The sequence below is a fragment of the Oncorhynchus masou genome, chromosome 9 (genome assembly GCF_036934945.1).
Source record: "Oncorhynchus masou masou isolate Uvic2021 chromosome 9, UVic_Omas_1.1, whole genome shotgun sequence".
Lineage (NCBI taxonomy): Eukaryota > Metazoa > Chordata > Actinopteri > Salmoniformes > Salmonidae > Oncorhynchus > Oncorhynchus masou.
In genome coordinates, this window is record NC_088220.1 from 34,684,168 (window position 1) to 34,709,325 (window position 25,158).

Below are 25,158 nucleotides of genomic sequence, written 5' to 3' on the forward strand. Positions count from 1 at the left end.
AATTTTCCTCCGTACAGAAAGAGGGAGACATTGAAAGAGGGCTCTTCGTATTTCGGCATTTTACGTCAGGGTTGTAAATAATTTGACAGCACGTGTGTTGTGTTGTTGATACAGCAACTTTAGCTCTTGCAAATGTTATTTGAGCTACGCAAAGGTAGGTTCGTTAGCTATGTGTTACATCATGTAACTTCTTTATTTTAATTTTAACACTGAATGCCATGGCTTGTCTCTGCACGCACAGCTAAATTAGTTAGCTACCTTTCCATATTGGCTAGCTTGTTAGCTACAGATGCTAATCAACGCTCATTGCCCCAATCTGTTTATAGGTAAATAGGATTTGTGTGTGATGCGCAACTTGAGGTTGCTGAAGAGCCTTCGTTGCTTGAAGCTGCAAGGCCCGGGCACGCCGCAATGTTTCACTGTTCGGACGGACACAGGCACCGTGCTCATCGCTTCAGAATACTCCGTCACAGAGTTGGACACACGAGCTGGCCAGGTACTTTACGCATCGAAGTGTTCTCCAATCCTAGTCCTGGAGAGCCACAGGGTGCAGGTTTTTGTTCAAACCCCTCACTAACACACTGTATTCAACTATTCCTATACCCATCATGTTCAGGTGGTGAATGAGGTGTCGTTGACAGTTGAGCGCTATCTTCCAGAGGATGGTGGTGGGACAGTTGTTGGTATCCAAGACTTACCAGACCAGGAGTCTGTGTGTGTGGCAACAGCCACTGGTGATGTCATTCTCTACAATCTCAACACTAACCAGGTATCAAGATTTGAAGTAGTAACCCTGTTTATTGAAATGACATAAGATTGCACTCATAACAGGTCTGTTTCTGCCTCTGTTTTCACGTGTGTGTGTGGGTGTCCATCTCAGCTGGAGTGTGTGGGCAGTGTGGACAGTGGTCTGTCAGCCATGAGCTGGAGCCCGGACCAGGAGCTGGTCACTCTCACCACTGGTCAGTATACCAACCACCTCTAGATGATGGTCATTTATTGAATAGTCTATTGTTCATGGGGTCTATAATGAGCCATCGGAAGTCATGCTTTCTTTCTTGATACCTTTCAGGTCAGGACACCATTATCATGATGACCAAAAACTTTGAACCCATCACAGAGGTTGGGATCCATCAGGATGACTTTGGAGCGGGTAAGTGATCAAATTACATTAAGATGGGGCCACAATGTGAAATCTCTGTGTATGTACACGACGCATATGGTTGACTGACACACCTTTTTATGTGTTTTAGGGAAGTTTATCACAGTGGGCTGGGGGAAGAAAGAGACACAGTTCCATGGCTCAGAGGGCAAGCACGCTGCCCAGAGGAAGACTATAGTAAGGAGTATTATTCACCCTTCACCCTAAAAAGAGCAGTTGAACACTATTTGATGAAGGTCTCTGTCCCTCCTCGCTATTTCTCTTTCTCTCTCTCTCTGTCTCTCTCTGTCTCTGTGACAGGAGGTGCAGCCGGCCATGTCGTGGGACGACCGCAGGCCGAGGGTGACGTGGAGAGGAGACGGGCAGCTCTTCGCTGTGAGCTCAGTTTGCCCCCTGACTGGTGAGAATCAATGTTTTTTTACAAACTCTAAGGAGTGAAGTGAAACAATTTCTGTAAAACGATAAATACTGTAGATTGTGTTGGTTTCACATGCATTGCATATGTGTGGTGTTTCAGGTGCCAGGAAGGTCAGAGTGTGGAACAGAGAGTGTGTCTTACAGTCGACAAGTGAAACCGTCAACGGTCTGGAGCAGTCACTGTGTTGGAAGTAAGATTTCTGTGGAGAATCCTTCATCTTTGAGTACCTTATTGTATTATAATTTAGGGATTAGGTAACTCAAATACAATGAATATCACAACATGGTTTGCGTGTGAGCTACATTGAAACCAATGCCTTGTTTCAGACCGTCAGGTAGCTTGATAGCGGCCACACAGCGTCATCCTAACAAGCACAGTGTGGTGTTTATGGAGAAGAACGGCCTCCTACACGGCGACTTCACCTTGCCCTTTGGCAAAGAACAGGTTAAGGTAGGTGACGGTCACACAAATACTATACACACTGATCTAAGATCAGTTTAGCATGTTCTGAATGGTTAGGATTTGGGGAGGGCAACTGATTCTAGATCTGTGTGACTGTTGCAGGTGAAGGAGCTGCTATGGAACAGTGACTCGACTGTGTTGGCTGTGTGGCTGGAGGACATGACACCGGGAGAGGGAGGTCAAGTCAACACATACAGTAAGATACTCTACCCATTACTCCCAATATTATTTCTTACATTTATAACATTGGTTAATCAAATTGTCTTTCAGTCAATTTGTTGCCTTTTTACCAAGTAGATGTTCTAATGTGTTGAACTGATCCGGGGGGACGTTCAGCATACATTGTAGTATCAAAGATGAAGCCAACCGTGGCATAGCTTTTTTTGACCCCTGCCTCACTCCCTCGCCGTCCCTCCTCCAGTTCAGCTGTGGACAGTAGGTAACTACCACTGGTACCTGAAGCAGAACCTGTACTTCGGCAGCGACCCCCAGAGGGCACCAGCCTACGTGAGCTGGGATCCTGAGAGGCCCCTGCGGCTGCACCTTGTGACCCGAGGCTGGGTCAGCCTGAGCTACGACTGGGGCTGGAGCACCGACCGCAGCCACGGGGAGGACGGGCATGACAACGCCAACGTGGCCGTGATAGACGGCGGTGAGTCAGTCAGACACGGACCTTGTTTGTAGTAATCTTTGACAGATCACTGATATATAAGTGAGTGGATAGATGAAGACATGGTTTCCAACCCCATTGCTTTCACAAACAGTACTGTGTCAGATCAGTGATTTCCTCAAGGACAGGAAGAAAGGAAATGTGCCTTAAAAAAAAAGTATTCATAAAGGGCCAATGAATTAGAGCAGCGGAGATATGGAGCATCTAAAACGCATCGAGTTTGTCTGATTGTCTCTGTTTTGTAGACAAGCTCCTCGTGTCAACGTTTCGTCAGTGTGTGGTGCCCCCGCCCATGTGTGCCTACGACCTTCAGCTGCCCGCCCCCGTCAACCTGGTGACCTTCCAGCGCCAGAGGACCAATGAGCTGGCAGCGCTCACAGCCGACGGACACATCTCTGTCTACGGCCAAGGCGAGCCACCTGAAGTTTCCTCTTATTTCTCAGCCATTACTCTTCTCTCTCTCTTCGCCCCTAATCCCTTGATACATGTATCTCCATGGTAGCTTTTTCCTCTACATCTCTTTTCCCACTCACACTGCTATTAATTCATTAAGACAGGTACTGGGTACATAAAGTCTGGTTATGTGTTCAGGTACTGAGAAACTGAGTGAGCCTGCAGCCGGATTGGGAGAATTCCGATCTGTCACACACGCCCCTCAGCTAAAGACAACCTACAGGTACAATCAGGACAGTCATTCATCCAAAGCCTTTTCTATTATGACCCTCACACTAACATTGTATTGCGCCCTAACATTGTGGCTGTGTTGCAGGGTTGCGGTGGATCAGGAAGAACCCCTGGCTCTGCGTCTGCTGCTGTGGCTGAGAGAGGATGTGTTCCTGGGGGTGGGGGCCTGTACAGACGGGCCGTCCCAGTCCAAGATGCTCATCCTGGGACCCTCAGAGGCCCAGGGCCCCCAGCCAACCCTGGAGATCAGGTAAGGAGGAATTGTAGTTGACGACAACAACATATGTTCTGTCAAATGTCCCCCTAACTGTTTCTATATCCCCAGGTCACATGTGGAGGTTGAAGGTCACGTGATCAGCATGTGTCACAGCTCCAAGACGGGCACGGTGGCGCTGCAGCTGGAGGACGGCCAGATCAGGAAGTTCCTCTGGGGTGAGTAAAGACTACTTCCTGGGTTATGAGAATATTGATTGTAGACTTACTTGCAGAGTTCGTTCATGATGTCTTTTACGTCTCCAGTTTGAACAGCCCTGTATGTAAAAAATAAAATAAAAATTATAATAAAAAATAATAAAATTTGATCTGTGCATGGTGTCCCCAGACTCTTTGAAACCTAGTGTGGTGGAGTGGCAGGACTCAACAGGCTGCAGAATCAACTTCCCAGATCCCTGTGTGCAGACGGCCCTCTTTACCATAGAAGAGGTAAGGAAACTATAACTGAATACTGTTCTCACAGAAAATGGCAATATTGCTATAATTTGGTGATTTGATCATTTTGATTGTGCCAAAAGTACCTACCTCCTGGTCTCTAATCAAGGTGATTTTTTTTGGGGGGGGGGTAATGTCAACAGGAGCATCTGTTAGGGCTTACGGACCGATCTCACCTGTTTGTTGGTGAGACAGAGGTATGTCTATTGTTTTGCCTTGGTGATTCAGCACAAAGGCAGAGTTATCATTGTGATGGATGGAAACACCTCTTACTTGAATGAATGACCTGCAGTGAGTGTGGCACTCAATGTCATATTCATTAAAAACATTTAACTTTATTAACCAACCTGATGGTGCCATTGCCTCCCTCTGTTCGTCATCCACAGGTGGCCTCCAACGTTTCCTCCTTCGTGGTTTACGACGACTTCCTGCTGCTCACCACACACTCGCACACTTGCCGCTGCTTCCGACTCACCACGCTCACTGTCAAAGGGCTACAGGTGGCCTTGGCTGCCGACGGAGGTCAGAATCAGAATGACCAGAATGACGAGACTCTCCGCAGGGTAGAGAGGGGCTCCAGAATCGTCACTGTGGTCCCCCAGGACACCAGGCTCATCCTACAGGTCTGAACTGTTCCGTCTGTCAAAAAAACACAAAAAAACATATCATCTCTATTACCCATATTGCTTAGCTCTATGTCTCTGGTCGTGTTGATTTTTGTGCACGTTGGATGTGTGTCTGCAGATGCCTCGCGGTAACCTGGAGACCATCCGCCATCGAGCACTGGTGTTGGCTCAGCTCCGAAAGTGGCTGGACAGTCAGAGGTTCCGAGAGGCCTTTGAGTGCATGAGGAAGCTGCGGATCAACCTCAACCTGATCTACGACCACAACCCCAAGGTGGGTGAACGCACAACCAGGTCGCTTCTTCTTTTTCAACTAACCTGTCTGTGACCTTCTGGTGTAGAATGGCACATGCAACAAGACTGTGTATGCTTTCGGGCAGGTGTTTTTAGAGAGCGTGGAGACTTTCCTGAGACAGCTGGACTCTATCAATCACATCAACCTGTTCCTCACAGAGCTCAAGTAAGAACGTTCAGCCTTTTGTTTTTTCTCCAACAATGACAAAACGATGCCCATTGGTAATGTATTTTAGGAAATTGTCATTGGTTTCAGTATGTACTTATTTTGTCCTTTTTCAGGGAGGACGATACCACTACAACAATGTACCCTTGTCCAGTGAACACTACAGGACAGTCAGCCACTGCAGCTTGTGGGAAAAAGGTGGATATTGTCTGTGATGCGTTACGCTGCACCATGGAATCTATGGACCAGCATAAGTGAGTGTGCTCTTGATACGGGTTGTCCTTATCCTTTTTGTCATTGAAAACAATTAACATTTGCATTGTATTGCACTATTTACAGAGCGTTTGAACTAAACTCAGCAAAAAAAGAAACGTCCCTTTTTCAGGACCCTGTCTTTCAAAGATAATTTGTAAAAATCCAAATAACTTCACAGATCGTCACCTGCACAGGATCGGTACATCCGAACAGCACACCTGTGGGACAGGTGTGAGTTACTGCCCGAGTTACACCAGGAACGCACAATCCCTCCATCAGTGCTCAGACTGTCTACAATAGGATGAGAGAGGCTGGACTGAGGGCTTGTATATCTGTTGTAAGGCAGGTCCTCACCAGACATCACTGGCAACAACGTCGCCTATGGGCACAAACCCACCGTTGCTGGACCAGACAGGACTGGCAATAAGTGCTCTTCACTGACGAGTCACTGGGGCGGGATCGATTTGGAGGTAGAGGGTCCGTCATGGTCTGGGGCGGTGTGTCACAGCAGCATCGGACTGAGCTTGTTGTCATTGTTGTCATTGCAGCCAATCTCAACGCTGTGCGTTACAGAGAAGACATCCTCCTCCCTCATGTGGTACCCTTCCTGCAGGCTCATCCAGTTATGACCCTCCAGCATTACAATGCCACCAGCCATACTGCTAGTTCTGTGTGTGTGATTTTCTGCAAGACAGGAATGTCAGTGTTCTGCCATGGCCAGCAAAGAGCCCGGATCTCAATCCCATTGAGTACATCTGGGACCTGTTGGATCGGAGGGTGAGGGCTAGGGCCATTCCCCCCCAGAAATGTCCTGAAACTTGCAGGTACCTTGGTGGAAGAGTTGGGTAACATCTCACAGCAAACTGGCAAATCTGGTACAGTCCATGAGGAGGAGATGCACTGCAGTACTTAATGCAGCTGGTGGCCACCAGATACTGACTGTTACTTTTGATTTTGACCTCCCCTTTGTTCAGGGACACATGTATGTGGAACTTGTTCAGTGTATGTCTCAGTTGTTGAATCTTGTTATGTTCATACAAATATTTACACATGTTAAGTTTGCTGAAAATAAACGCAGTTGACCGTGAGAGGACGTTTCTTTTTTTTGCCGAGTTTAGTATTGCACTTGAATCATGTTTCTTTTACAAGATTCTTGATTGAGAGAATAATATTGTCATTATCATCCTCAGGTACTGTCTGTCAATTTTGACGTCACACGTGAAGAAGACTGTTCCTGAGCTGGAGGTTGCCCTGCAGAAAGTCCACGAGCTTCGAGGTAAAACGGACGTGAGCAGATCAGCCAGACAAACAAGGAATTGTTATCAAGATATCTGAAATTTGTGTTTGTAACATGTATTTGTAGTGAACCCACCCAGTGCTGCCAACGCAGTGAGTGCGGAGGAGGCTCTGAAGTACCTCTTGTTCTTGGTCAATGTCAACGAGCTGTATGAACACTCTCTGGGCACCTATGACTTTGACTTGGTCCTCATGGTGGCCGAGAAGTCCCAAAAGGTGAGTGACAGTCGAATAGTACTTCACTGTACAGAACAGTACCTAATATAGTTACCGTGACGAAGCCATTGCTGCAGAAACTTTGGTGGACGACTGGGCGTTCACTGCAAATAGAGAAACAACTGTGATACTTACATCCATTTTTATGGGTATTAAAGCAATTTGATTCAAATCAAATGTATTTATATAGCCCTTACATCAGCTGATATCTCAAAGTGCTGTACAGAAACCCAGCCTAAAACCCCAAACAGCAATGCAGGTGTAGAAGCACGGTGGCTAGGAAAAACTCCCTAGAAAGGCCAAAACCTAGGAAGAAACCTAGAGAGGAACCAGGCTATGAGGGGTGGCCAGTCCTCTTCTGGCTGTGCCGGTTGGAGATTATAACAACATGGCTAAGATGTTCAAATGTTCATAGATGACCAGCATGGTCAAATAATAATAATCACAGTAGTTGTCTGAGGGTGCAGAAAGTCAGCACCTCAGGAGTAAATGTCAGGTGGCTTTTCATAGCCGATCATTCAGAGTATCTCTACCGCTCCTGCTGTCTCTAGAGAGTTGAAAACAGCAGGTCTGGGACAGGTAGCACGTCCGGTGAACAGGACAGGATTCCATAGCCGCAGGCAGAACAGTTGAAACTGGAGCAGCAGCACGACCAGGTGGACTGGGGACAGCAAGAAGTCATCATGCCAGGTAGTCCTGAGGCATGGTCTTAGGGCTGACATCTGACGTCTCTGATTCTCCTTTGCCTTCCCAAACATTCAAGGACCCCAAAGAGTACCTTCCCTTCCTGAACATGCTGAAGACTCTAGAGCCCAACTACCAGCGCTACTCCATCGACAAACACCTCAAGAGATACAGGAAGGCCTTGCATCACCTCAGCAAGTGTGGTGAGTGTGTCCTGCCATGGTCATCTCAGCATGTTATCAAGAGGACAATTCATAATTTGAAATGAATGACCTAAACTGAGTGTTGTGTTTTGTGGCAGGTGAGGAGCACTTCACCGAGGCCCTGAATCTGGTGAAGGACCAGAGGCTGTATAGTGAAGCCCTGGGTCTCTACCCAACAGACAGCCCTCAGTACAAGGTAATGCACATTTTAATAAATAAGTAGCCTCACTATATGCTACTGTTATGTTTCTGACCTCTAACCTCTGTCCAGGCGCTGAGCTGTGCCTACGCCGAGTACCTGGTGGAGCAGCAGCAGGCGGAGCAGGCAGGGTTGTTGCTGTGGCGCTGCGGCGAGGCGACCCGCGCCCTCCAGGCCTTTGTGGGCAGTGCCAGCTGGAGGAACGCCCTCTGTGTGGCAGAGCAGATCCCCCTGCCATCCGACCAGCTGGCATTGCTGGCCAGGGACCTGGCAGGTACAGTGGCTACTCTGCGCCTCACAGCTCCACCATCAAGTCTTTAAAGTTGCTGTGATATTCAATATGTGCTGCTCATTTGGTTTCATATTTCCCCCTTATCATTTCAGAGAAACTGATAGAGCTCAGAAGATATACGGAGGCGGCCATATTGTTGGAGCGGTATGCCAAGGACTGTGAGGAGGCCATCTCAGCTCTGATCACAGGTGCAGTCTGGGAAGAAGCACTTCGATTGGTGAGTTAACAAGATGGCCTACACCATTCAACACGCTCTCCAAGACAAAATGACATTCTCTTTTGTCTGTTCTAGGTGTATTTGTACAAAAGACAAGACATAATTGAAACGAACTTCAAACCAGCTCTCTTGGAAGGTAAAACCCCCTTTTCTTTTGCATGACAAAGTGCTAATGATATTTCGATGTTCAATATTTTTGTTATATAGGTCATCTTTATGGCACCAAATGTATATGCATTGTTTTTATCAACACTGTCTTTAGCATGTAGTTCTCAGGCCTCTTACCTGGAAGCTCAGAAGGCGATGTTCACTCGTCACAAAACCCGTCTGTCCGTAGTACGGGAGCTTAAGGAAAAAGCCAGGCTGGAGTTACTAGGTAAACCATTAATTGTTGCGTTACTTACGCAAGTATACAGTTTATAGTAGTTTTAAGTCTCTGACAATTTGGGTTTTCCATGTTACATTGACCTGCCTCTCTCGCTTTGTTTCTCCCTTTCTCTTGTTCTGTCTCTCCATCTCTCCTTCTAGATGAGGATATCCCAGACTGTCCGGAGGCAGAGCTCTACTCAGAGGCCAGTAGTGTGATGACAGGCAGCCATGCTGGCTCCAAGTACTCGCATAGTAACTCCCGCATCACCTCGTGAGTCAGCAATTTACACATTTGTATAAATGACATGAAATACCTAGTGGGGTTAGATGTGGGTTTAGGAGTAAGGTGTCAGCACTATGAGATAGGAACTGACCTCTGTCTCTCAGGAGGTCGTCTAAGAATCGCCGGAAGGCAGAGCGCAAAAAGCTGAGTCTGAAGGAAGGGACCCCCCTAGAGGACATGGCCCTGCTGCATGCCCTGGCAGAGATCATCCACTCTGTGGACAAGATGAGAGGTGGAAGATGCACATCCTTAACCCTTCCCCCTTTATTTCTCTCTCTTTTTCATCCCTTTGACCTACTCTCACACAATGATTTTCTCTGAAGTCCTCAATGGAATTACAGTTACCTGGTTGGAATAGTTTTTAATCGTCTCATTCATGTTTGTTATAGTGCTACTTAAACGATAGAGTGGTGTGGGCAGCTCCTGTGTGATTTACATTGTTTTGTTCCACCCCTGCAGAAGAGGTGCACAGCCTGCTGAAGGCCCTGGTGCTGTTCCAGTTTGACGGACAGGCGGGGAGGTTGCAACATGCCTATGGGGAGGCTCTCCAGATGATAGAGGTGGCCCTTCCCGAGGTGTGGCAGGAGGGTCTTCAGCAGACCCAGGCACCGGTGAGACACACACACACACACACAAGGACTTGTTCTTAAGAGTTAATTTAACCTGTTTCCATTTTGTTCTTCAGATCACAGGTCCTAACTCCACAGCCAACAGCATCATGGCTTCATTTCAACAGCCAAGACCATCAGCAACCCAAGGTCAGTTTTAGTAGTATTCCTATTTGTTGCTATTGAAAACCATAGTATTTACTTATTTGTTTAGCAATACTAGGTGCTAAAATGTTCTAATTCCCTTTTTAGTTTTATTAATAAAATATGCTCTTCCTTTTTTGCAGATTCAGAGACACCACCACCCCCAAAAATGAGAAATAGTGTTAAGTGGAAGCTGAGTATTCTGAAGTAGCTTTTTGTCATCACTGTTTTCTTTTTTTGAACTGTAAAGCAATAATCATCCTATCATAAACATATCCTATTAATAAAGAGATATACTGGATCTCTTGTCATTCTTGTACGACTATGGACACGTCGCGTGCATCCCAAAATAAATGTAGAAATCCATGTTATTCAATTTTTGCACCCACACTACTTGCACGAGCCAACAAGGGCTAAAATAGAAGTCCTTTCTATTTTTGATGCAGATCACGCTGCAAGTCCTGCCTCTCCCATCTCCTCAATACTAACTGTTTTGCCGGTTGTTGTGGTAAAAGTGTAGATGCCAATCACCATATAAGCCCTTTTCCTGTGTCTTTCCCCCCGAATCCGAAGTGACTGGAACGAGGACAGGGAGGCAAGGATGGAACCTCCAAGCCACAATGTGTTTTGACGCCCACTGCATGATGCCATTTGGTGGAAGACCACTGAACATTGTGCCTTCACATAGGATGTTTTGCAGTATGTCTCCAGTTTCATGTCACATTTATTGATACAGTTCATGACCATAATATGAAGTCATGGGATCCAATCATATTTGGCTGGAATAGCACCTCTGGACAAAGCACACTCCTTACCTAATGAGAGAATTCCCATCTGGAAGCTTGTATTGCACCTTGTCACTAACTCTTTTAATTCAGTTGCTATATCAGGCTACATACAGTAACAACATTTTGCCTCGATTAAATCCATTAGGCCTAATTGGTCAACACTTGTTCCATACTCCTGCCCCTAACTTCTGTAAGTAGAGGTCCAAAGCTTCATTCATCCTGCTTATTCTGCACGACGTGTAACTTGGCATGCAATGGGGACTGGAAAGGGCGTCCGTGCCCACACTTCAAAACCAGTCCACTGGCCCTACCATAGGAATACGTGGATTTCGGCTAGCTTTTAATGGTCGGACTATGGTGTGTCACGTAAACGCGCGTCGGGTAACGTGGGATACTGGCATAGTAACGGAATGGGATGCCAAAGAGAGGCTTGTGTATCCCAAGCGATGTTCGGGTTTTCTAAGATTTCACTTCCCACATAGCCGCGTTTGTTATCCAAGGAGCATTGGCGCACCAAACCCATAACACTGGGAATTACGCACGAAGGCACATCCGCCCCAGCGAACCAGGCTTTCAGGTATCTAGACCCGACATCGATGACTACACACTTGGTGCACTAACCATTTGGGAAGCAGCCAAGACTTTTCTACATAAAAGTAACAATTATTCAATTTGTTAAAAGAGATGTAATATTTCTGCATTGTCATTTCAGAAAATGTCCTTCATACCAGACCCCAGCTTTTCGTTCATCTGTATGTCCAGCCCTTATAGTTAAAACACTTCATTGTGAGGCTATCATTTATAGTGTTTCACAATTTTTTTTCAATAAATAAAATATTGGGGGCCAACACAAAATTGGATAAAGATTGTTGACCAATAGGAAGGCTGAACAATCTGAACCAGCTCTTGTCAAATTGTTAGGCTGCACATTTAGCAGACGTCGTATCCAGAGAGACTTACAGTAGTGAGTGCATACATTTTATACTGTAAAATCTGACTATCAAGGCTCAAGAAGAGGGCTGCTCGACAGAAAATACTTTCACTTTGTTCCTGGTCAAAAATATTTTTTATTGGCCCAGACAAGAAATGGTACATGTAAAATGTAAATCCAGTCAACCACTAATACATAATAGCAATCCATGCGTTTCACATCTAGGAACACAAGTCAACACACATGGAAAGGAATACCATCGCATTCGGGGATTCAAAATAACAGCCCTTTTTATTTCTTACTGTGCAGTAAAACAAAGCAATGGCTGACCAGACTGATACGAGGCAAAATATTGAACCAGACATTCTTGAAAAAAAAAAAAAATGTTACAAAATATATTTACATTAATCATTTTTTAAAATATATATAAAAAAAGTTTTTCTAATGCCCATCCCTGCACTCCCAATATCCCAGTGTTTTCCCTAGCTAGACCTTGTCTAAGGCATGGCGCAGGAGCCCCACAACAGCAACACGGACTGTCAATTGGAGCCAAAGCATTTTGGCCTGAACAACAGAGCTAGATGGGAGACATTACCCGGTCCGCCTAAAGCAACGGTAGGGAAAACACTGCACAGTCCCATGGGCAGAGCAGCTGGCATGCCGATGGAAGGGGGCTTGTGGGGTTAAGCAGGGCCATGCTCAGGGTTTCCAGAGCTTGAGTAGGCCGTCCTCGCTGTACGTGGAGATGAGGTTCTGATGGGGGTGGTGGGCGATGCCAATCACATCCTTCTCATGAACCTGGGGTAGGGGAGACAAGATGTCATGACGAGTTTCTAATACAACCTTTAGACTAGTCAATCCTGGCTCTTTTACATTCATCTAACTCGGGCGACAGGTAGCCTAGTGGTTAAAGCATTGGGCCAGTAACCGGAAGTTCGCTGGTTTGAATATCCGAGCAAAAAGGAGAAAAATCTGCTGATGTGCCTTTGAGCAAGGCACTTAATCGTAGTTTGTTTCAGGGGCGCCATACTACTATGGTTGACCCTGTAAAAACAACACATTTCACTCCACCTATCCGGTGTGACAATATACAATACCAGTTAAGGGTTTTTCTTTATTTTTACTATTTTCTACATTGTAGAATAATAGTGAAGACTTTGAAACTATGAACTAACACATATGCAATCATGTAGTAACCAAAAGTATTAAACAAGTCAAAATATATTTTATATTCTTCAAAGTAGCCACCCTTTGCCTTGATGACAGCTTTGCATTCTCTCAATGGAATGAGTAGGTGTGTCCAAACTTTTGACAGGTAATGTATAGTTTTTTCCAACGGAAATGTTGAATTATGTGTATTGTCCCTGACCTTGTCTGACTAAATTACATCAACACAAATTATTTCTCAAGTAAAATAGACAACTCTTAATTTTATAATTTGGGAAATTACAGTATTAACCTGGCTTGAGTTAAATGTTAATGATTGCAATGCAATTTCCCCCACCTGCAAAATCCAAATGTGTTCATCGGTACAGTTTTTGGGTGTCTGGATATATAGCAGTAATATTCTCTCTGGAGCATAAAAAAACTACCATAGGTCCTATTTCCTGTGGAATCATGGTGCTTGTTCTCTCTTTAAAAAACAATGTTTTGATAGGCCTACCATGAAGCCATGTTATCTATAATATTAAAAACAGAAGACCTGTAGGTTAGGGCTGGTCCTGCATGTCCGATGTGCATCCAAACCGGGAATGTAATTTCCACCCCTACTCTGATTTCAGATCACTCTAGTCTGAGTGTACAAGAGCGTACGTTGGCAAAAAAAGCGTCATTAAATTACCAGCAGCACATTTAGTCACCAATGCTCTGGATAACATGAAAACAGCCTACCCATCTCTGCGAGGGTGAGTAAAATGGTCAGAGTGAGGTGTACTCTCATTTGAGACGAAGTAGCTAGCAAGTTAGCGTCGGTGCTTGACTGCCGCTGTGAGGTCAGAACGCTCGGATCAACCCTACCCCTCGGCCTGAGCGTCCAGTGTGCGCTCTGAACATTCCGAGAGAGAAACACTCAATTTACAAAACGGACAATCTGGCACTCCAGATTTAATTAACGAACACACCCTAATATAACTATTATGATAGATAATTGCCATGGTAATTTGGAATTACCAATCAACGAGCATTATAGGCAATGTAGTCATTCTACAGATATATTGGCCTACAAGTGCTTACATCATTTCCATTGCGAGAGCATGGTAAATAAGCAAACAATACAAAACACAGCAGAATCTTTAAGTGGCCAGTGGCATGTAAGAGGTCAATCTCCTTCTTTTGAGCCTGAAATGAAGATAATCGATTTGGAATTAACATACTGTCAGGGTTCTCTCCAGCTTGCCAGTGACCGTGCTGAAGCAGTAGAGCACAAAATCCTCTCCTACACAGTAGATCCACTCGCCACGGGGAGACAGCGTGCAGCAGACAAAGTCTCCTCCCTCCCTCTTACCAGAGCTAAAACTCCTCACAATCTGGAGGACAGAGGGAATAAGGTCATACATGTCATGTCTATCATTTTCAAATATTCTAAATTAATATTCATTCAGTTATACGTGGGTTTATGATGACCGTAAGGGGTCAAGTTGAGTCCTGACCTGGCCCTGCATGTTCATGATGACTACGGTGTTGGAGCGGTTGCACACCACAAAGTGCTCTGGGTTCTTGGGCAGCAGGATGACGTTGTTGACTGTGATGTCGGTGCCGGCCGAGGTGCCAAGGGACTTGAAGGTGTTGGTGCATTCTGTGGTTTTCATGTTCCACACCTGACAGAGATTCACAGACAAGGGTTAACAATCAAAAGCCGAGAACATTTATTATGTTATAAATGTAGGTATACTGGTCATACTATGAACTAGCCAATCCGGTATAGGGTGGAGACAAGTCAATATACACTTAGTAAGGCCAAAATGACACTGTCATAGGATGAGGATGACAAGCCAGCTCGTTAAATTTCTGCCCCGGTCAACTGTAAGTGCTGTTATTGCGAAGTGGAAACGTTTAGGGGCAACAACGGCTCAGCCGCGAAGTGTTAGGCCACAAGCTCACAGAACGGGACTGCAGAGTGCCGAAGCTCATAAAACAATTGTCTGTACTCGGTTGCAACACTCACTACCAAGTTTCAAACTGCTTCTCAAAGCAACGTCAGCACAAGAACTGTTCATCGGGAGATTCATGAAATGGGTTTCCATGGACGAGCAGTTGCACACAAGCCTAAGATCGCCATGCGCAATGCCAAGTGCCGGCTGGAGTGGTGTAAAGCTAGCCGCCTTTGGTCTCTGGAGCAGTGGAAATGCGTTCTCTGGAGTGATAAAACACACTTCACCATCTGGTAGTCCGATGGACGAATCTGGGTTTGGCGGATGCCAGGAGAACGCTACCAGCCCGAAAGCATAGTGCCAACTGTAATGTTTGGTGGAGGAGGGATAATGGTCTGGGGCTGTTCTTCATGGGTCAGGCTAGGCCCCTGAGTTCCAGTGAAGGGAAATCTTAATGCTACAGCATACAATGACATTCTAGGCAATTCTGTGCTGGGGAAGGCCTTTTCCTGTTTCAGCATGTCAATGCCCCCATGCACAAAGCGAGGTCCATACAGAAATGGTTTGTCGAGATCGGTGTGGAAGAACTTGACTGGCCTGCACAGAGCCCTGACCTCAAACCCATCGAACACCTTTGGGATGATTTGGAACGTCGAGTGCGAGCCAGGCCTAATCGCCCAACATCAGTGCCCGACCTCACTAATGCTCGTGGCTGAATGGAAGCATGTCCCCGCAGCAATGTTCCAACATATAGTGGAACGCTTTCCCAGAAGAGTGGAGGCTGTTTTAGCAGCAAAGGGGGGACCAACTCCATATTAATGCCCATGATTTTGGAATGAGATGTTTGACCAGCATGTAGTGTAGGTGGAGCCAAGTTAAAATATATGATGCAAATAACTTTTTTCCTTGTACATTATGGGACTGCTGGCTTCTAACAGCCTTTTGCAGCGTTGGGGTTCATACCTTTACAGTGCCGTCAGAGGAAGCGCTGATGATATGGTGTCCGTCAGGTGTGAATGTTGCTTCATTAACAAACGAAGAGTGTCCTCGGAACTCTTTCAGCGACTTGCCCGACTTCAGCCCGTGAACCCTGTGGAATGCAAAAACATAACGGTTATGGTTCATTGGTGACCACTGATGTACAGGTAGGAAAAAAAAAGAGGAGAAAGTTAGAAATGAGAAAGCATGAGAGAAAAATAGTTTCATATCGGAAGGTTACCTAATGGTTTGGTCGAAGGAGGCACTGAGCAGCTGGCTGCTGTCCTTGCAGAAACTGAGGCAGGTGACACCTTTACTGTGGGCGCGCTCAAAGCGTCGCAAGCACTGGCCACTCTGGATCTTCCACACCTGACAGAGGAGAGACGAGGTAGGGAAGATGGGTTGAGTGGATACTCACACTAATGCAAGAGTTTGAACATCAAAAGTTGAAGGAAAAGTGACACTCCTTATAGACCTTTTTATGGAGGCGTGGAAGTGAACCCTGGAGATGTGCGTTTGTAAAACAGCCGTTCCATCACAGCTGTGAACAGCTAGGCTAGCTAGCTTAGTCTAGTTGTTTTCTCAAGGTCAAAGTAGCATTTCGACCATAGTATTCATGGATGGGATGGTCCTTACGATCAGGAACAAATCTATTTTGCAATTTAAAGATTTCCCAAAGAAGCATCGCTGCGTTGCCTGCATGGATAGTAAAGTCAGCAGCGGGTGGCGGCGGTGCCAGGACGATGTGCAGCACACAGGTAATTTGTTTACGGCATCTATTTTAGCTAAAGTCAGCTACATATTAGGATAGACAGCCACCCCCCAAAAATGTATGACAAACGTTCGCTACCTAGCTAGCTAATAAACTGATTTCCGGTGAACTACGACAACACAAAAACACAACTGCAACAATATCAAATGTAATATCACTTGAGAATAATGAAGCAAGTCCTGGTCTAATTTTGATCGTTTCCTAACTTCAGACACAGAGCCTTGTGAAAGCTGTTAACCCGGTCTGCAGATTAAGTTCTGGAGGGACTGAAGGGTATATCTCCAATGGGTTATATATGATATTGGTTTACTGTTAGAATTGCTTGTAGGACTAAAAAAAAAAAAAAAAATTAAAAGTAATATTACATAGATTTAGAACATGCATGGCCGACCTTGCTCCTAGAGCTCTAGCTACTGGTTGTGCAGGCTACTGTTCCAGTCCAGCCCAGACATACTGCTTATTATGTGTACTAGACACTATTCAATCATCCCTTGTTTTGGAGTAAGATGGATGTCTACACCCACAAATCATTTACATAGGCTTTCTTTGTAGGATATGAAATAAAGTTTTGATTATTTGAATTAAGTATAGTGCATTGTTTGGACATTGAACATTCCCTGTTTTATTTGGTTGTCACTCGCTACGATTTTGTCTGATGATATTGCACAGATTTGCAGCTGATGTCCTTGATCATTGGTGTGGGTGTAACAATCCCTGTATGGCTGACCTAGGATGCCACCACTGTCTACAGCAACACTTCATACACACAAAGCAGCGTCCATTATCCTACCAAAACCATGATCTTGGTTGGGCTAGGATAACAGTACTTGAGGTCTCAGGGTGGGTGACATCACCACACAATGGCTACTAGGGCTTTGTCTCAATTTGCCTTTTCTTGATTACGCACATTCTATCTCAACTGTATTGGAGGAGAAGGTACAAGATCCCCCCCCCCCCCCTCTGAATTTCTTCTCCAACGGGTTTTCAGGTGATGAGAGGAATCGAGGCAGGATGAATTGAGAAAGCACCAGTCACCCCTCTTGCAATTTTGCTACACTCACTCTCCTCCAGTGGTTGGTACACTAGCTTCAAGTATCATTTGATTAAGGTTTGCATCCCAGGATGGAACTCATACAATTAATGGCTACTTTGCTACCCATGTAAAAGTGACCCTTCACTGTGGTCACTCTCCAGGGTATTTGTCTAGCCTCCACTATCTGTGCTCAAACCTTTCGGTTCCATAGCTTACAGTGGATGTGAGATTATTTTTGGCATGCATGCCTCATGCAGACATATGATAGGATTAGTATCGGCTTCGTGGGCATGTCCAATGAACATGTACACGTGGCTTGTCATTTATATACTGAAACAGGATTAGCAAATCGTCACACATTGAAGTTTTGTTGATGTTCTCTATTTTATATGATAATATTGGGAATATTAAAAAGCATTCGCGTCCAGGATAACTTGGGAATCATTTGCTAATAACTTGAAAAGAAACGGCTGATAAATGGCAAGAGCAGTGTATGGGTACTTCTTCATTAGACAATGAGGCTAACCATGTTGAAGGACACCAGATTTGACTTCCACAGCTAGTGGACATGCCTTCATGAAATGGATTAGTGCAAACCCGACCCTTGTAATGAAGGTCGGCCTTCAGGGTGACATGCACAGGAGCGAGACATTATTAGCAAATATCACCATCATGAAGGTGTTCAGAAAGAAAGAAAGGTTCATTTGATTTAATTACAAAATATATTTGTTTGCTTTATGTTATGTATGATCCTGGTGTAATCATATGCAGTCCAACATTATAACCACAAGGTGTCAGCTCTAGTATTTGTATACTAAACAAAAATATAAAACGCATCATGTACTGTAGTGTTGGTCCCATGTTTCATGAGCTAAAATATTTGACGTGTATCTTTTTTGACACACAAAGACCCAAACGGCGTCTTTGTGTTGGTTGAGAATGAAATGACTGAACAAGTGAACAATGAAACAGCACAGCAAGTAAGTGAAAGAAATAGGTTTTAATTATGTTTTACTGTTAATGGGGACATACGTAAATTCCAACAAAATAACTTTTTGGTATGTGTGTAACCTTTATTTAAATAGACAATTCAGTTAAGAACAAATTCTTATTTACAATGACGGCCCAGACGACTGGGCCAATTGTGCGCAGCCCTATGGGACTCCCAATCCCAGTCAGCTGTGATACAGCCTGGATTCGAACCAGGAACTGTAGTGATGCCTCTTGCACTGAGATGCAGTGCCTTAGACCGCTGCGTCCACGTGTGTGTGTGTTACTATTTAACTGTATTAAAACAGCCACAAAAATGTAAAATATTGGTTGTCGGTACGTTTTTTTTTGGCGAGGAATGTCATGTCGGTGCATCACTACTAAGTAAATAAGCCATACTTTTATAACCGCTGAACACCAACCATCAACCACTTAGATCATACATTTTCAGTCTCCGTGTCTGCTCTTCGCAGTCCGGACAAGTTTAAGCAGGCGCGCAGTGGATTATGGTTATTGTAGTCAATTACCACATTTCCAGCGCTAAACTATGTAGAATATTGGTCTGTTGGAAACTACAACGTCCTACTACATTGCACACTTCAGGAGTGACCTGATTTAGTGCTACGGAAACCGCATACGAACTCACAGAAAAAACCTGAGCTAAATTGAATTCAAATTGAACTGACGTTGGTCAATTAGATGTTTAAAAAAACTGAAAAATAACCAACATCTCAGTTAATCGTTTAGCACTATAGTACATACCTTTATTTTGCCGTCCTGGGCCCCTGTGGCCAGCATCTCTGTGTCCCTGCTGAAGCACATACATAACACTGCATCGTCCATCATCATGAAGTTATCCTGCGCCTGGTACTTCAGATCCTATCACAAACATTTGATTAGGTCATTTTACAAAATGCTAGCAAGGGTATTTTCAAAACTCCATGAATTGAAATCCAGTGATATTTCCCAAATTGCCACAAATCCGAGTATCATTTGGTGTTGGATCGCAAACGTACCTTTCTGATTTTGCCCGTGGTGAAGTTCCAGACCTCAATGAAACCATCAACTGATCCCGTGACCAAGTACTGACCATCAGGAGAGAAGCGGGAACACTCCACGTGGGACTTCTGCCCAAACTAGTAAGAATAAGAATAACACTGCATTATTATAACACCCAAATAGCACTCCTTGTTCTTGTTGTCATGCATTAAGCGTTTTTATGCACCGTTTGATTCAATTATGATTTGCATAACCAAGCCAGTACCATTGAGATACATGAATCTCTGTTGTAAGAAAGAAATGGCCAAGAAGCAGCATCAAAACCACCCTCACTAATAAAATACACTGACAGTACCCCATCTGGGCATTCAGTACCTTTATGTGTCTGGTGAGCTGTGTGGGGAAGCGCTCCTCCTCCACGTCCTTCACAGCCGCCTTGCCCCTGAACAGGTCAATGGTCATACCTGGGGGCAGTAGACCCTGGTGCTGCTGCCATTTTAGGGACTGAGCGAGATGGTGGTTAAAAGATGGCGGTTAAAATACTAAAATCGGTGGTCTCAAAATGTGAGACATCAAGCGCTGCAACAGAATATCAGCCTAGTCGTAGCTCACACTGTGTGCTGAACTAACGTGAAAAGACCCTATGGGTGCCCAGAGGTATAGGAACATGTAACCCACCTGTCCCAGCAGGGCCATGAGGCGGGAGGGGGGCACCACGCTGACCTCCCCGGCCAGAGCCTGGGCGATGGCCACACGCCTCTTTTCCTTACTGCTTCCGTCTGGGTAGGCCTGGGAGGACACAGAGGGAGAGCATACAGACACTGGGCAATGACAAACAAGACTGTAGGAACTCGTAAGATACCATAACAAGAACAGACCCAGTCCCGGTTTCCAGGTAGAGGTGGAACTTGGGCTTACGAGTGTTTTAACAATGCACCCTTCTTTCAAATGGCCAAAGATGTAACGTGTTTCCCCAAAAAGCATGCAGAGAAAATGTTCGCTAAGGCATCTGTCGATACCGATAGGATTGAAAGAAAGGCAGCGCTGCTCTCTGATCAGATTTCTTCATTCATAATCGTGTTATATTTATTCCACAATACTGCCGACAGATCAGCTCCTAGAGAGATATCACCTATGGCTGAAAATGTTTAGGTGGCTTATTCTAATGCTTAACCAATAGGCAAATAATGCATTAAATCAAGATTTGGCACATTATTGCACACGTTGTTACGCATTAAGTATATTGAGAAAATGATTTCAATATGATTGAAATATATAGGCCTATGTATCCTAAACGGTGTTCATCTTTTAATACAGTCATCTGTTTTCATTTAATTAATATTTTTATCCATTGCTTGTTTGTAACAATTGCAAAAACAAACTTTTTATTTGTAGTTGACTTTGTTCTGAAGTTATCTGCGGTCACAGAGACAAATAAATCTTGATTGTGTGTTTAGGGGAGATCTTCTGTATATAAAGTGACATCGAAGGGCAAAAAAAGCATCTAATAACGCACTTAGCTGTTCTACGAGTGGTCTGAGGCAGCCTGTAAATAACAACCGTTTTCAAGTGCAACTTTAATAACAATGGCTTTGGGACACAACGATGCTCCTACACAGCAGCGACCCGACATTCAGGGCAGGTGAGGCAGAGCACCACCTGTTTTGAGCACCACACTTAAGTAGAAGTGAGTAAGGCAGCTCCAAACTGCAGGTGTTTCAGCCTCGCTCAGTGCTTTCTGTGGTGGGGCTAGCCAGCAGAAAATGCAGAGCAGTGCGCCTGATTGGCTCAGTTTTCTGTTATGATTGACTCAGTTTTCTGTCACTCATGGGACAATATGTCATCCCCAATGCGAAGGTTAGAGCTCAAAACTTTTAACCCCCTGGGGTCTGCCATAGAGTTACAGTGGGGCAAAAAAGTATTTAGTCAGCCACCAATTGTGCAAGTTTTCCCACTTAAAAAGATGAGAGGCCTGTAATTTTCATCATAGGTACACTTCAACTATGACAGACAAAATGAGAAAAAAAATCCAGAAAATCACATTGTAGGATTTTTAATGAATTTATTTGCAAATTATGGTGGAAAATAAGTATTTGGTCACCTACACTTTCTGGCTCTCACAGACCTGCTCCTCTGTCCTCCACGTGTTACCTGTATTAATGGCACCTGTTTGAACTTATCAGTATAAAAGGGACCTGTCCACAACCTCAAACAGTCACACTTCAAACTCCACTATGGCCAAGTCCAAAGAGCTGTCAAAGGACACCAGAAACAAAAATTGTAGACCTGCACCAGGCTGGGAAGACTGAATCTGCAATAGGTAAGCAGCTTGGTTTGAAGAAATCAACTGTGGGAGCAATACTTTTTTGCCCCACTGTATATTAGAAGTGTCCATCCAAGAAAGCTCAAGGTTATTAGCCGCAGATAGAATGACATCAAATCATGTTATATCTACAGGAGCTTTGATTGGACTGATCACGTCAACATATTACTTTTAAAGTCTTAGCTAGCAGTCATCATCATCAAGTTGACAATCTACTGGCAAATCCTCTAATACTTGTCATATGAAGAGAAATCATGGAGAAAATATAGATAGAAATTATCGATGCTCATCGGCCATTGGACATAAACATTACATAAGTTGGAAATCGCAAATTCAATAACGAGTCATTTGGAAGTAATCAGCGGCTAACTGCAAGCGTTGCAAAGAAACCACTAATGTTAGCCTGCTATTCAATGGAGTGACTGTCCCCCCCAAGTTCCCACCATAAATCCAGAGAATGCCAGACTTCGATGACAAAGTTTGCCAACAAAGAATCGCTGCACCACCTTCACAAGGTGAGTCCAAAAATGTATTGTATGCTGCTCCATAAATTATGTCATAGGCAAGGGAGTTATGTATACTGTAGCTAAGAAAGTAATACTAAGTGTATCTAAGACACTGCATCTCAGTGCAAGAGGCGTCACTGCAGTACCTTGTTCGAATCCAGGCTGCATCGCATCCGTCCGTGATTGGGAGTCCCATAGGGCGGCACACAATTGGCCCAGCGTCGTCTGGGTTTGGCCGCCATTTTCAGTAAGAATTTGTTCTTAACTGACTTGCCTAGTTAATAAAGTTTGTGTAGTAAGCGGTTAGTAGCCCATGTGCCTCACCCTAATAATTTGGTCTATTTTCACCAAAGCGGTATTGTAAACACATCGTTCGTGGCCCGGTATGTGCTTGTTTGGCTACTTTTTTTTGGTACAGCTTTGACAGTGCTACTGATAGTAGTTGTGGTGCTTGTCTTGCACGTGCAAATTCAGCACACACAACATTCTGTAACACAAGTCTTATTTGACGTGTCAAATTAAAAGCTTATTTAAGGCATCAAATAGTGTTAAATGACGTGTATCTTTTTTGACACGCAAATACCCAAATGGCGTTCAATGTGCCTCACCCTAATAATGTGGTCTATTTTCACCTCTCAATTTCACCTACTGTTCTGACTTGGTGATGCACATATAGCCTATAACCTGTTTTAGAGAAATGTAATCATTGAATATTGTAAGAGCTATAAGAGCTTTCATTGTCTGTTTATATGTCTCAGTTATTTATTGTACGGTTCTGACGTGTACAGGTAGTATACTGTAAGAACGGCCCATGTTCTGAATTCTGTCGCTGTACATTTCAAAAAGTGCTGAACAAATAGTTAGTGACTACGTCCGTCATTGCTTGCTCATTAATGTCTTAATCGAAATGATGGATTGCCTCTTATCCACTTGTCTCCTTACGCTATAGTTTGTACATCTCAGTGGTCAGTAGAAGCCACATTTGTTTAAGCAAGTCAGCCATATGAGATATGTTTATGTGTAGTGGCTTTGCTGACATGCATCCCACTTATTTATTTTTTGCCCCACCAAGATTTAGATGCTAAAATCGCCACTGCTCCTACAACGGTTCTAACAATGAACTTTGCCTTAAGATGCTTTTAGGAATCCCGGCTTAATATCTGAGTGACAATGGAAGAAATAGATAGAAGTGGCAAAGTCAAAACTCTATAGGACATTTCTTCATGCTTTATTTCAGGGGAACACAAGTAAAGTTAGGGTGATTTTTTTGGTGTTCAATAAAAGGATGTCCAGGCATGCAACTGATGCACAGAGAACAGAACTGGGAAAACAGTGCATACAGAGTTATATCTCCCCTGTGCAGGGTGTAATGTTGGGAGATGTCAACTCACCTCTCTGGGGTCAAAGTAGGAGCGAGCAAGCAAGTTCTCCAGGTGAATGTACCTCTCTGGTTGGGTCTGCTTCAGCATGATCATGGGGTCCGTTTGCCTTAGCAAAGACCTGGCTGCTCCCAACTCTCTCAACTCAATGAGCTCCAACACCACCTGGGTGGAACAAACAAATATATTAACTCTCCATCTTACAGAAAACATATTGACATAGCAGTAAATTACTAGATGGTAAATACAGTTATGGTACATACACATTCAAAATGCAACACACCAACTTCTTACCTGTTCATACAAGTCTATCAAAGTCTTGTCAGGGAGCTTGAGTGACTGGATAGCTTGCAGCACAGTGTCCCAATGGCCACTGTTGATGTCTGCCACGAAACTCTCGATACTGTCCACAGTGTTCAAAGACACGGTGGTCTCTTCCTGAAGGGTGGTCAGTGTTCGGTGCAGATTGTTCTCTTTCAGGTACTGCATTATCAGACGAATCACGCTGCAAAATCAAGGTAGACTCCATCAAGGTACGTCATGTTTTGATGCAAGACAAACTCGGTCTATCTTGTTCGCTTGCAAACTAGCTAACGTTAGCTAGCTGGGCTGATTAACGATGCAGCTAGCTAGCCTATCAGAACAGCTAAGTTAGTCTTGCAGCCATATAGTATGTACTCGCTATCATAACCTTAGCTAAAAGACCACTAGTGGTTACAAAAACACACAACACTTGCTAATGAAACATAGCTACGTATCTAGTAGGCTGGTTAGCAAAGTGATGTTAGCTTAGCAAGCTGGGGGTGGCTACAAGCTGGTTGTGGTACTTGTAGGCCTCAACTGAGTTTAGACCTGCCACGTGAACCATAATAAAGAAACAAATCAAACAACCATTTACAGTTGTGCAAATATGAACACCTAGAATACTTACTCTGCCGATTCCACCTCCAAAGACATGATTAATTCGCCAAAAAGTAGGTAGTTGTGAGGAGCGAACACAGCGCAAACGCAATGAACGAAGTCGTAGAAGTAGGCGGAGTTTCCACAAGACGAGAAATATGTTTTAGTAAAAGACAAAAATGTCCACAAGATGCAACATGCGCACAGCACCGCATTCCGGATAGTAGCTAAACGCCCGCTCAGGGTCTTATTCGGGATAAACAGTTTACATGCATGTGCCTTTGATATTTCCCGCTCACGAGTAGGCTATCCCTGTTACCATGATTAAACATAATTTTCCTCATTTAAATGAATATGGGTTAAATGGAATAGTAATTGAAATATGGACACTTGATTGTAGGCCTATAATCTCTCACATGTCGAGTACTATGCATTATGCATTTCTTGCAGTCAAATTATCAAATAAAATACATTTTATTGGTCACATACATGAGTTTAGCAGATGTTATCACTGGTG

At 44.3% G+C, this 25,158-nt stretch overlaps 2 protein-coding genes across 2 annotated transcripts; one reads left to right on the forward strand and one right to left on the reverse strand.

Moving 5' to 3' along the window:
* Positions 1-46: 46 nt before the first annotated feature.
* On the forward strand, positions 47-10,254 carry LOC135545927 (elongator complex protein 1-like). Its single transcript, XM_064973920.1, has 34 exons — positions 47-154; positions 327-496; positions 617-769; positions 881-962; positions 1,073-1,153; positions 1,254-1,339; positions 1,463-1,562; positions 1,680-1,770; positions 1,907-2,030; positions 2,145-2,238; positions 2,464-2,694; positions 2,958-3,122; positions 3,304-3,388; positions 3,482-3,646; positions 3,722-3,828; positions 3,998-4,098; positions 4,248-4,301; positions 4,491-4,727; positions 4,849-5,001; positions 5,108-5,187; positions 5,304-5,441; positions 6,633-6,718; positions 6,806-6,954; positions 7,718-7,841; positions 7,940-8,037; positions 8,113-8,314; positions 8,425-8,549; positions 8,625-8,685; positions 8,812-8,925; positions 9,078-9,189; positions 9,306-9,433; positions 9,661-9,812; positions 9,887-9,959; positions 10,097-10,254. The coding sequence occupies exons 2-34, from the start codon at positions 347-349 to the stop codon at positions 10,162-10,164; spliced, it is 3,969 nt and encodes a 1,322-aa protein (XP_064829992.1). The 5' UTR covers positions 47-154; positions 327-346; the 3' UTR covers positions 10,165-10,254.
* Positions 10,255-11,784: 1,530 nt separating this feature from the next.
* Positions 11,785-24,781, reverse strand: LOC135545929 (WD40 repeat-containing protein SMU1). Its single transcript, XM_064973927.1, has 12 exons — positions 24,673-24,781; positions 24,036-24,246; positions 23,754-23,906; positions 20,212-20,322; positions 19,909-20,037; positions 19,551-19,670; positions 19,297-19,413; positions 15,981-16,108; positions 15,725-15,851; positions 14,321-14,488; positions 14,045-14,197; positions 11,785-12,470 (listed from the first exon to the last, which is right to left on the reverse strand). The coding sequence occupies exons 1-12, from the start codon at positions 24,696-24,698 to the stop codon at positions 12,372-12,374; spliced, it is 1,542 nt and encodes a 513-aa protein (XP_064829999.1). The 5' UTR covers positions 24,699-24,781; the 3' UTR covers positions 11,785-12,371.
* Between the last annotated feature and the right edge of the window lie 377 nt (positions 24,782-25,158).